Here is an 11,966-nt window from a genome sequence, read left to right as displayed (position 1 = left end):
TCACCAGATGCTGGGCACCAGGGCTGGAGACCAAGGATGCTCCAGGGGCAGGAGCCAAGGAAAGCCTCCAGCCAAGAAAAACACTGGGAGTTGGGGGGGGCAACTTTTATTGCTCATAAATTACTTTTTCTCATAAAAAATTATTTCAGGTTACATCTTGAAGGTGCCACCAAGCCAGGAGGTGCATCAGAACCCTGAGGGCTGGCTGGAGCCTGGGGTGGATGCCTGGGGGTCCCAGGAGGGGAGTGGAAGAGGACAACACCTGTCTGGTGGTTGAGGGGACCCCAGGCTTGCCCCCACCCCAGGCTGTGAGCCCCCAGCCCTCTCACACCCCAGTGGAGCCCTTCCCCTCACCCCTGCCCCCCCCTCCATCTGCTCCAGCTCCGGGGGAGGAAGAAGCCACATGGTGGGAGATCCCAGATGGAGCCCGGGCGGTCACAGGAGAAGCCACTTCCCAATCCTATTGGAGGGACCACGGCAGCGATGAGCTATTGCATCCAACTGGGAAAGAGCCCTGTGGGCATGGAAACAGCAGGCAGCCCACCCATGGGCAGTGCCCCACAGGTCTGGGTGCTCAGCAAAGCACCTGCCACGCACCAGTGATTAAAAAGTACAAAATGAAAGATGCCACGGAGAAGGTGAAAGCTCCGAGGGTGCTGATCCCCCACGCTGCCTGACACGAACCACTTGTCCATGGGAGATCTGGTTCCTGCCTGGAAAACTCTCACCCCTGTTCCTGTGGCAGGGATGTGGCTCCTGGGGTACACCCAGCAGTAACTTCAGCAAGTGTGTGGGTATATATATTTTTATATATATATATGTATATATATATATTTCTCTATATCTATCTCTCTTTCTCATGCAGCTCTAGTAATAGAGGAAGAGCAGCCAGCCAAGCAAGAGGTGTGGATGGGAGAGCCTGTGTGAGGGGAGCAGGGTGCCCCTTCCACTGCTGGGCCCCCTTGCAGCCCCGGACACCCCAAGGCACACTTAAACACAGCCCTCACTTCCAAAAATGTTTGTTTTGTTTTGTTTTGTTTTTTCTAGCTTATATTTTACAGCAGTACCGTAATACCCTACTATATACAGAGACCTGGTACTGCAGGAGCTCTGGGACCATCCCTGACCTTGTGGGGGCTGCAGTGCTGACACCCCACTGCTGGCATCCCCGGGGGCTTGGGCAGGAGCCTACAGCTCCCACCACCTCCTTGGTGTGCACAGGGGATCCTGCCTGTCCCAGGGGTCCCTCCCGGCTCCACGCAAGTGGCCACGAAGCTTAGAAGTAAAAGTGGCTCTGGGACACGCTGCCATCACAAGAGGTCTGTGTGGCCAAAGGACAGGCCAGGGGGCAGGGGTCTAACTCTCTGCCACCGAGAGCAATAAGCTGGGTCTAAAGAAGAGAAGGAGGGCACTAGCGTCAGCCTTTGGCTTTGAAAGCAGCAGGATTAAATAAACTCTGCCTAAAAATGAAGTCCTGGAAAGCTGGACATGCAGTGGTGAAGAGGAGGAGGCAGCGAGTGCCGCGTGGCACGGCGGGCACCAGAGCTCCTGACTCAGCTGATGAAGGGAGCCGAGCGGTCGTTCGTCACCGTTGGCTTCAGCTGGACGTTGGCAAAGGGGTTTCTGCAGAGGAAGAGGAAGGCAGAGTTTAGCAGGAGGGATGGTGGCAGCGGGGCCAGGGCACCAGTGAGACCCCAAGAAGTTTTGCTGCAGAGCCAAAGTGGCTGTGCTGGGCATCCTTTGGGGCTGAGCCCAGAAGCACCAGCCATGTCCCCTCCACCTGCCCAGCACCAGCAGCATTTGGGATGGAATTAAGCTGGAGCTGCCCCTCATTTCTCTGTTTCTCTCACAGTTGGAGCATTGGTGGATGTCAGAGCTGAGCCAGCAACAGCTGCTGCGTGTGGGGTGTTCTCCATGTCTTGCAGATCTAAAGCTGGGGCTGCTAAAGGGGACCCTGAACTGGAGAAGCTGCAGCAGTCCCCTCAAGCAGTTCCTTAAGCAACACCCCAAGATCAACCACCTCTGTATTGTGCCACTATGGGGAGTGTTACTGCTCCCTACACCCCATCTGCCAAGGGACATATGGGGACACCTGGAGAAGAACAGAGCTTCCAGCTCCACACCATGGCTGGGAAGCCTTCAGAGTAGCCAAATATCAGAGAGGGAGAACACAGGGAGACGACAATCCCCTGGATGAGCTGGCTGCACAGCGCCAAATCCAGCCTGGCTCTTGGCAAGCTGGCCCTGGGCACCCCAAGGATCTGCAGCACCCTAGAACTGGAGCAGGGCATTACCCATCCAGGGCATCCCCAGTGCTGCTGGCATCTGCTGGCTGTGGCTATTTCTGGGACAGGGGACACAAAAAGCACCCTTACCTGCCCCTGGGAGTGTCCCTCTGTCCCTTCCTGGCAGGATAGGTAACTACTGGAAGGTGCAGCTATGGGGGTGCTGCCAGCTGTGGTACAGCCACTCTGGGCTGCCAGGAGCCACAGGGTTCAAACCAGAGCTGGGAGCAGCCACCTGCTCCCCATGGAGCCCCCTTGCACCCCACAAACCCCCTGCTCCCTGCAGAGCCCACCCCCCCAGCTGTCTCCCATGGGGCAGGAGGAAGGGGCTCGCTCCCCCTGGCCCCTCTCCTCTATCCCTCACCCCTCCACGTGCGCTTTTCCTTTTCTCAAAAAGATAACATGGCTTTTACTTAAAAATAGGGTAATTAGTTTCCTAGCTAATTAATGTAGCTTCTTAGATTGCTTCCCCCCATCCCGCCCTGCCCCCCCCCAGGATGCCAAAATAGATTGTGAGGACTGGAGGGAGAGGAAAGGTTGCTTTGATGAGGCACCAGGGGTTATTATCAACTGGTTTTGTTCTGGCAGAGAAGAGCCGTGGGGACAGGAGCCCGCAGCTCCGGCAGCCGCGGGAAAAAACAGCTCACGATATCAAAGAGAAATGGGGAAGGGGCTCTCCGGGGCCGGGCAAATGGCAGCGAGGTGTAGGGGGGGTCCCGGCTGCTGGGGAAACTCTGACTCTGGGGGTCACGGCCGGGGTCGGGACGAGGAGGCTGCCGAGACGCGTTCCCGGGGCAGTCTACAAGCAAAAGAAGCTGCTCAAAAAACGAGGTTAGCGTGGGTCAGCTCCCCCCTCCTCGAGGGGTGGGGGAGCTGGGGAGGGCGCCGGTGGGACGGCGAGGACCGGAGACCTACAAACCAAAGTAAGGTGGTTACGGGGAGCGGGGGAAGCAGCTCAGCCCCGGCGGTGCGAGAGCCGTGCAACTGCAGCGCGGGGGCACCCGGGGCTCCCACCACCGGCACGGGGACAAGCGGTGACAAAGGCAGGGCACAGGCGGGTGGCTGGGTGAAAGGGGGTGCTGGGGAGGGGGCGAAGCAGAGCGGTGGCAGCAGCAGCCCCGCGGCCATCACCCAGCGCCAGCGCACCCAGGGCTCGGCCACCCCCGAGACCGTCAACTTACTAACTACGGGCAGGGGCACCTCAAAACCTGGCCACTTCAACATCGGGGCTGCAAGGGAAAGAGAAGGCAGGTTGGAGGACACCGGGAGCGCGCTCCGACCCCTTGACGGGAACACAAAGGTGGTTACGGAGAGGCGGGGGGCGAGCAGCCCGCCCGCAGAGGAAGCAGGAGGGGAAAAAAAAATAAGGAGGAGGAAGAAAAAGGAGGAAAAGTCGTGTTTATTGAGTGGTGCTGCCCGCAGGCTCCCTGAGAGGAGGGGAAGGAAGGGCACGGCCAGCACCTGGGGAGAGCAGGGCGGAAGGAGGGGGTGGGCTTCCTTCCCCCCGCCCCGCTCTCAGCGCAGATGGGACATGCAGCATCCCCGGGATTCGCACTTAAACAGTTTCAGCTGCTCCCGCACAGTAAAGCTGTTTAAAGGTGCACCCAGGGTCTCCCACGGCCGCCTGATGCCGAAGGGATGGAGACGAGATGTAAAAAAAAAAAAAAAAAAAAAAAAAAAAAGAAAAAAAAAAAAGAAAAAAAGAAAAAAAAACTCGGCATGGCCACGTGCAAGGGGCGATGCAGGTGGTGACAGGCAGCAGGCAGGCAGAGCAGCCGACAAAGACACCGAGGCCCAGCTCAATGCAATAAATAAAACTTTTATTCAAACAATAACTCAGTACAGGGCACATTTCTCTCTGGCTTTTAAAAAAGGTTTTTCAGCACTTCACAATCTCCATACAGGCTCTGCTAGGCTGGGAGGGTTTCTTTTGTTGTTTTGTTTTGGTTTTTTCCCCCCTCCTCTACAGTCAGTCACTCAGCACGAAATATCCTGGGTTAAAAATCTTTAGCAAAATCAGGACATCGATGCAGGAGGGTCTTGTTACAATATGCTCGTAGGCAAGTGTATAAAACAAAAACTTGTGTGTGTGTGTGTGTGTGTGTGCCTGTATTGCCAGCAATGTCCCAGTAAACAGGCAACATCAGAGGTTCTAAAAATCACATCAGAAAAAGAAAGCGTGTACAGCTCTGCGGTGGAGACGGCCACGGGCACTGGGGGGGTGATGGCTGGGCTGGGGGAGTGGGACCTCAAGAGCCAATCCAGCCCTGGGGGGCTGCCAGGCTCCCCAGCACAGTGAGCAGGGGGGGCTCAAGCCCAGATCAGGAATGTGAGCGCATCCTTGGGCAGCTCTGTCCCAGCCCCCAGTGCACTACAGTGAGGTAACAATACCTTGCTACAAAAAATATATATATATATATATTTATAAAACAAGCAGGAGTAACCCTTCCAGGGGGGCTGCGCCCCACAGCCGGTGGGACCCCAAAGCCCTTTCCCCAGAGTGGGAGCTCTGCACTATCCACTTCTCCCAGTGCCACAGCAGTGGTGGGCAGGGGCGGGAAGCGGATGAGGGCGAGGAATGGCATCCCGGGCACCCCGGGTGCTCAGTAACAGTACGGACACCAGAGGCCATGCATATTTGATCCAGTTTGGGAGGTTTTTGTCCAGGGTCGGGCAGCCCCTTGAGGAGGGGCAGTGCATCGCTAACATTCACACAGGAGTACAAAAGGAAAAAAAAAAAAAAACAAAAACAAAAACCAAAACTGGGTTCCACTAAAGTGTCAACTGCATCCAGGCTGCTTCAAAGCAAGCACAGACCGATCGGCAGTTTCTGCTCTGAAAAGGCTTCAGAAACAAGGGCACTGTGAACACCAGGGAGGGGTGGAGAAGCACCATGGTTTCCTTGAAGATCACAAGAGTTTAAAATCCAAAAGAAGTCGAGAAAGAGAAACGAAGGGGAAAGAAAAAAAAAGGGAGGAAAGAAGCAGAAAAAGCTCTTCCAAGCAGCAAGGCCCCGCCGCGAGCCAAGGTGTCCTCACACCGTTGATACCAAACTGCCACTGCCACTGTGGAACAAACACAGGAGACTTGCCAGAGTGGGTGGGACCACCGACACACACCACAGGGCAGCACCATGCTGGGAACCCAGCTTCCTGGGGTCCCAGCTCCTCGGCACGGCACCTGGCAGCAAGCTTGACCCCTGATAGTCACCACTCTGCTCGTTGGCTTGGGGTTTGTCCCCAGGAGTGAGATGGGGCATCTCCAAGGTTGGGGAAATGGGGATGAAGAAGCTGCTGGGTAGGGAAGGTGCTGGAAAAGCCCCCAAGCACCCTCCATGCTCTCGCTATCTGGGCTCAAGCCCAGAGAAGGTTTGGGGGGTGGGAGGGAAAGATGCAACTCTGGACAGAGGAGCACAAGGGCTTTGAGATTGGGGATGCAGGGGCTGGCCCTAGGACCCTCCTCCACACTCAAAACAAGACCCATACTGTGTCCTCCACCACGCGACCCCATCCCAGCCACTGCCAGTCCCCCAGGAAGCCTGCACAGGGACGCCCTGTGGGGACACAGCACCGTGGCTTTACCCTGAGCCAACGCCATCAGTTCATGTTCAGGTAACACGAGAGGTTGAGGCTTACCTGCTGACGGACCTCGTCCCGTAGTCATCGAGACCCTGTGGAGAGGAGGGAAGGAAGCATGGTGAGGGGGGATGTGGGCTGCACCCATTTGGGGACCACTGGGGTGACACAAACAGACCAAAGTGCATCAGGACCCAGGGATGCCGGAGCCAGGAGCCGATGCACTTGGAGAGGGACATGGAGATGGTTTAAATGGGATTTAGACAGCAGAGAGTAAAGTTGCTCCACTCCCTTGGGAGCAGGACTTTATTCTGGCAAGACGAGGGAAAGGAACCACCGGGAGGGCCCTGGTCTGCCAGACCCCTCCATGGGACAGAGCTCCAGCCACATTCCAGATGCGAGACACTTGGAAAGGGGGTCGAACAAGTCTGAGACATCAGTGAAATGTTCCGTGGAAAGAGGTGTTGGTGTTAACACCCACCAGAAACCCACAGGAGTTTGGACCATTTTCTCCTTCAGCCGGTACTGAATGGCCTTACAGCGGGGAAGGGCTGCCCTGGTCTGAGGAGGAGACAGGGACTGGGCTCAGAGGGTGTCCCTCAAGGACATCACTCCCTGGAGAGGACCTGCCCTGGGATACAGCCACGGAGCAGCTCTGCTCTCCATGACAAACACAGCTCCAGGAAAGAGGAGTCACTGGTCTGAGCTGGGCATGCACCAGGGGTCAGAGACCCCACCATGCCAGGAGTGTTCCCAACCACAAAACCCCAGTATCCAGCAGCAAATCCTGCTGGGAAAACCCAGCAAACAGCAAGAAGCAGAGCTATACCTCTGTCCCAGCCCTTGCAGAGCAGGACTAGGGCCTGGCTGGAGGGTTGGGTGCTGCATGGCCACCTCTCCCCTTCCTCATCCTCTCCTCTGCTGGTGCATGCCAAGAACTCCAAGGAATGCTCATCATGGCTCATCCCACCGTGCTGGTTCTAGCAGGAAAGCCCCACCCTGTGCCAGCAGCTTCTGGGTTAAACTGATTTCAGCCACACACACATCCTTCCTAACACATTATCTGAGAAGCCCTGAGCAGCTTTTGGCCAACCTCCAGAGCCCTGCATGGGGTCTGCCCCAGCCCCACACACTCACCCCAGTGTCCCCATGGGACTGTCACCGGCTTGAATCGGCCTGTGCCAGAGAAAACACTTCCAGCTGCCTGCAAGCAGCTCGTTTCTGGTGGGAGGCTCCCACGGAGCCAGCAAGTGTTGTCCTTTGGGGGTTTACAGTGCCGTTTTGTGCCATTCATTCCCTGTGCCTCGCCTGTGCCACCCAGACAAGCCAAAGCAGTCAAGTCCATCCCATCCCTGCTCTCCTCTCCCACCGCCTCCCTGCATCCCCATCCCTCCTCCCCAGGAGAGATGCTGGGCAGGAGATGGGGCCCTGGGCGAGGCACACGGGTCCTGCAGGCAAGAACGGCCAACTGTCTGTAAATCCCAAGGGAAACATTGCGTGAGTTTGGACTTACAGCTGTTGACCTAGTGTAAGGCTTGTAGTGAGCAGAGGGCGGCTGGCAGAGGCCACTGGGATAGTCTTTAATTGCACACCCATAGGGCATTAGGTAGTCCTACAAACAATGAAGACAGGTTGGAGAGCAGCCCTCCTCTACCACGCCAGGACTGAGCACACACACTCAAAAGAATCCCAGACTGGTTTGGGTTGGAGAGAACCTTAAGCTCATCCAGTCCCACCCTTGCCATGGTCAGGGACACCTCCCACCAGCCCAGGTTGCTTCAAGCCCCACCCAGCCTGGCCTTGAACACTGCCAGGGATGGGGCAGCCACAGCTTTCCTGGGCAATCTGCTTTAACACACTTCATCCTTCTGCTTTAAAACTCAACAGAGCCGCCGCAGACACCAGGACCACCACACGGGCTCCGGCAGTGACTTAACACCCACGGCTTTGCTCAAGCATCTCCTGTTTATAAAAAGACCCCTCGTGGAGTGGGAGAAGCCCCCACGGGCTCACCTGGGAGAAGGCGGGCACGGCCACGCTGTACGGCCGCTGCTTGAAGGTGTTGGCACCTTGTGCCTGGAAGGCCTGGGAGGCCATGCCGTAGTCAGGCGGTGGGATGGCGATGTCGTCCTTGTCCAGCAGGTTGCCGGTGCTGCTGCTCTTCCCTTGCTGCAGGCTGGGGGGGGGACACCCCAAGCAGAGGCATCAACACCAGCCCAGCCCAGCCCAGGCTGAGACCCCCAGGCTGCCCATACAGCTCTGGTGGGAGATCCCACAGCCAACCCCCCCCCAAGCAGTGTCCCCAGGTGTCCAAGGCCAGCAGCTTCCTGGCTTGCACCAGCCATGGTGTGGGCAGCAGGACCAGGGCAGGGATTGTCCCTCTGCACTTGACAGTGGCGAGGCTATACCCTGAATCCTGGGGTCAGTTTTGGGTCCCTTAGGACAAGAAGGACATTGAGGGGCTGGAGCGTGTCCAGGGATGGACAACAGAGCTGGGGAAGGGTCTGGAGCACAAAGTCTGACCAGGAGGGGCTGAGGGACCTGGGGGTGTTCAGCTTGGAGAAAAGAAGGCTGAGGGGAGACCACCTCAGTCTCTCTACAACTGCTTGAGAGGAGGTTGGAACCAGGGGAGTCGGTCTGTTCTTCCAAGGAACAATTAATAGGATGAGAGGAGCCAGACTCAAGTTGCCCAGGGATAGTTTAGGTTGGAGATTGGGAAAAACTTCTCCCTGGAAAGCATTGTCAGGGCCTGGCCCAGGCTGCCCAGGGCAGGGGTGGAGTCCCCATATCTGGAGGGTTTCCAAGCCCTGGAGATGTGGTGCTGAGGGACATGAGGCAGTGGTGGCCTTGGCACTGATGGGGTAACAGTTGGACAAGGGGAGCATTCCCATCCCAAGCCCACACCCTGCCCTGGGACAGGCACCCGTGTGATGCTCCTACCCTGTGTGGACCCGCTCGCTGCCATCGTTGTCAAGGACCCGTGTGTAGGAGAACGGAAACCATCCCCTCCTGAAAGGCAAAGGCAGGAGGTGTAGCCAAACCCACGTTCACTCCTGTAGGATCCAGGACAGGCTGCACTCGGGGAGCTTTGGGGACAGCCACAGCACTCACATTTTTGTTTTCTCACTCTCTCCATAATGCCAGCCGTCTCTGGCCTCTGGCACCAGCAGTGTGATGAGGTCTCCCTCCTTGAAGCTCAGGAGGGTGCTGTTATCTCCAGCAGCATGAGAGAAAATGGCCTGCACCCTCGTCCGGCCGTTCCTCTCGAGCCCGGCAGCCATGGAGCTGGAGCGCGGCAGCGTCTTGTTTTCAGCTGCTGGGAGACAGAGACCAACGAGTGCCCCAAGTCCTTGACCCCACGGCCATACCCAAGCACAGCTCTGCCAGGACGGGTTCCTGGCCTCACTTATTGTAGCCCCTTCTCCCAGCAGAACCTTCCGTGTGACCCAGTGAGCAGCACCAGGCTCCTGCCCTTGGCATCGCCATGGCAAAGGGAGCGGTCTCCCAGCATAAGATCCCACATAATTTTCCCCCTGGGAATCCCATCCACGGGCTGAAAACCCACTCGGCCAAACCCCACCCAGCTGAACACCCGAGGCAGGGCCCGGTTCTGCTCATCTCCCATCCCCAGATCCAGAGCCCAGAGCCTTACCTGAGGCGTAGCTGTTTTTCGGTGTCACGTTTTTGCGAACTGGGAGTGTGTTGGAGTAAGAGTCACTCAGCTGCTTCTGAGGCTGGGGAGGAGATAAAGATTTGGGCTGTGCTGGCTTCATCTCAGACCAGTGGTTGTACCCATCGCTGTCTGGGCCCGAGACTCCGTTCATCACCGGCATGGCCTCCTGTGCCGACATGCGCTACGGAGAGAGGAGAGGAGAGGGGTGGGGGGGAGACGGGGAACAGCTTCGTTAGGGCACCCCAGGGCAGCTCCCACAGGGGGATACAGCTCCCGGCAGACCAGAGCTTCTGCCTGTTGGGGTCAGTCCCCCACCTTAGGGAACCTGCTCTGGGGGAGCAGCTGGGTCACCTCACACCCAGTAAAACCCTCCCGAGCTCTGCTGCTCAGCTTGTGCACCCGCATCAGGGGGCAGACCCTTTTCTGAAGGGTCTTTCTTCCCATGGTCACCGAGGTACCTTGGTTCAGCCTCACAGTTCTAGGACCAGCCTGACTGGGACCAGTCTGGCAAGGTAAGTCTGGCTCATGGGTTCTCCAACAGACCCCATGAGGAGCCCTTGCCCCTCTGGAGCTCAGCAGCCCAGGTGGGGTGGGATGTGATGGGATGGGATGCCTATCCCCATGCCAGGCTGCTCCCCACATTCCAGGGCAGCCCATGGTCATGGAGCTGCCCATCCCTGAACATCAATGAAGGACCATCAAAAGGCAACTTGCTGAGGACAACGGTGACACTGGCCTGGGATCCTCCCTCCAGCTTTGCTCAGAAGGGCAGGACAGCTTCCCCCACGGAGATACTTACTCCTACAAAAGGTGCCAGCTCCGGGGGGACAGGGAGAGGTTTGGCACCAGGGATGGGGTCAGAGATGATGAGGTTGGATTTGGATGTAGACAGAGGGCTGGGCATGATGGTGCCATTGCTGCTGGCAGCCATCTGCTGCATCAGCTGTATAGCACGGTCTGGGATCTTGTTGGGATCCGAGCAGGATTGCTGCCACAGTGGCAGCTTCTGCGTCAGCATCTCCTTCCCCTGGAAAAAAAGAGAAAAATGAAGCATGAGGACACAGGGGAGCAGGAAAACCTATCCAGCTCTTCACCTGGCCTGGCCACAAGACTGATCAACAGCTCTGTGCATGGCATTGAGGAGATGAAACCCAGGGAATCGCTGCTGCCAGGCTCTGAGGGCAGATGAGCCAGGAAGGTGTCAAGAAAAACACGGAAATGGCTCTCCCCACAGCAGAAGGTGATCCAACACCTCTGAATGGCTTCACCACTGGTCTCAACTGGGGACATTTCGGTCCCCACCGAGCAAAAATCCCTCTAAAGCCAATTTTAAAGCCCCAAAACATTTCCCCACTGCAGGCCACCAGTTCCACTGTGGCTGCGGCCACTGCCAGCATCCCCAGGAGCTGCTGGAGGGTATTTGGAGATGGCAAAGCCCACACTGGCTGCTGATGGCCCTACACCCAGCTGGGCTCTGGCCCAGCCACCTGCAAAGCCTCTCTTGCAAAACCACCCCGTGTGATGCTGCAGAAAAGTTTTTGGCATCACCATACTGTAGCTGCGTGGCAGGTGCTGACACCCTCGTGACTCCCGTCCCTGGAGGGGATTTTTTCCCCTCCTCGGGGGGGATTTCTTCCCCTCCTGAGGGGTTCCCACCTGCTGAGCACGGCTCCAGCCCATGGTGCTGACTAATCCCAGCTCCTGCTCCCCGTGCCAAGCGTGGTGGTGACAGATGGGTGCTGGGAGCGGCGGGGGGTGGCGGTGGGGAACAACCAGAAGGGGAGCAGGAGGCTGTGGGAGCAGCTCTGGTGTTCCCAGCTCTCGTCTGGACGGATTCTGCTCCAGAGCAGCGCGGGGGCCACCGCTCCCTAGGCTGGCAGCAGCTCCAGCCCTGGCCAGGAGACGTGGGCTGCCTGGGGCTCCTGCTCCCCACAGGAGCATCGCTGCTTTGCATTTCTTCTGCTTTTGCAAGCCATGAGCTGAGGCAGGAGGAACCAGACGAGTCTCTACAGGAGCCTGCGGGTGCCGGCTCACCTTGGCATGGTAGGTGATGGCACTCTTTGCCACCGCACACTGTTTCTCCACCAGGAAGCAGAACCGTCTCCTCTCTTCCGTCAGCGCGGTCTTGTAGCCATCAGAGACGTAGTTTTCCAGCTCACCCTGCTTGTTGCTGATGGCTTCGAGGTACTAGAAGACAAAAAAATTGAAACAGAGAAGTGACTGACTCTGGTGATTCACCCGCTGAGCACAGGGCATCACGGAATGGCTTCAGCTGGAAAAGACCTTTAAGACCATCGAGTCCAACTGTTAACCCAGCAGTGCCAAGGCCCCCAAGGAGACATGTCCCTCAGCACCACATCCCCACAGCTTTTGAAAACCCCCAGGTACTTAAAAGGATTCGGCATCCTCCAGAGGAGAGGTCAGAGGTGCTGC

The 11,966-nt window shown here is 57.4% G+C and overlaps 1 protein-coding gene across 20 annotated transcripts in view; it reads right to left on the bottom strand.

The window, feature by feature from the left end:
- Nucleotides 1–90: 90 nt before the first annotated feature.
- The window catches only part of BAIAP2 (BAR/IMD domain containing adaptor protein 2), a 38,909-nt gene continuing 27,033 nt past the window's right edge, over nucleotides 91–11,966 (bottom strand). For 2 of the 20 annotated variants that reach the window (XM_071764380.1, XM_071764398.1), the window contains 9 exons: nucleotides 11,568–11,720; nucleotides 10,333–10,560; nucleotides 9,513–9,714; nucleotides 8,972–9,176; nucleotides 8,801–8,869; nucleotides 7,874–8,036; nucleotides 7,374–7,472; nucleotides 5,921–5,955; nucleotides 1,023–1,623 (listed from right to left, as the gene is read on the bottom strand). In XM_071764380.1, the coding sequence (XP_071620481.1) occupies nucleotides 1,554–1,623; nucleotides 5,921–5,955; nucleotides 7,374–7,472; nucleotides 7,874–8,036; nucleotides 8,801–8,869; nucleotides 8,972–9,176; nucleotides 9,513–9,714; nucleotides 10,333–10,560; nucleotides 11,568–11,720 (1,224 nt within the window). In that variant the 3' untranslated portion in view covers nucleotides 1,023–1,553. Of the gene's footprint in view, nucleotides 1,624–3,466; nucleotides 3,568–4,084; nucleotides 5,351–5,916; nucleotides 5,956–7,373; nucleotides 7,473–7,873; nucleotides 8,037–8,800; nucleotides 8,870–8,971; nucleotides 9,177–9,512; nucleotides 9,715–10,332; nucleotides 10,561–11,567; nucleotides 11,721–11,966 lie in introns of those variants that run through there. The other 18 variants (XM_071764383.1, XM_071764402.1, XM_071764393.1 and 15 more) reach the window with 18 other exon arrangements.

The sequence above is a fragment of the Heliangelus exortis genome, chromosome 20 (assembly GCF_036169615.1).
Source record: "Heliangelus exortis chromosome 20, bHelExo1.hap1, whole genome shotgun sequence".
NCBI lineage: Eukaryota > Metazoa > Chordata > Aves > Apodiformes > Trochilidae > Heliangelus > Heliangelus exortis.
This window is presented reverse-complemented; position numbering and strand designations above follow the sequence as displayed.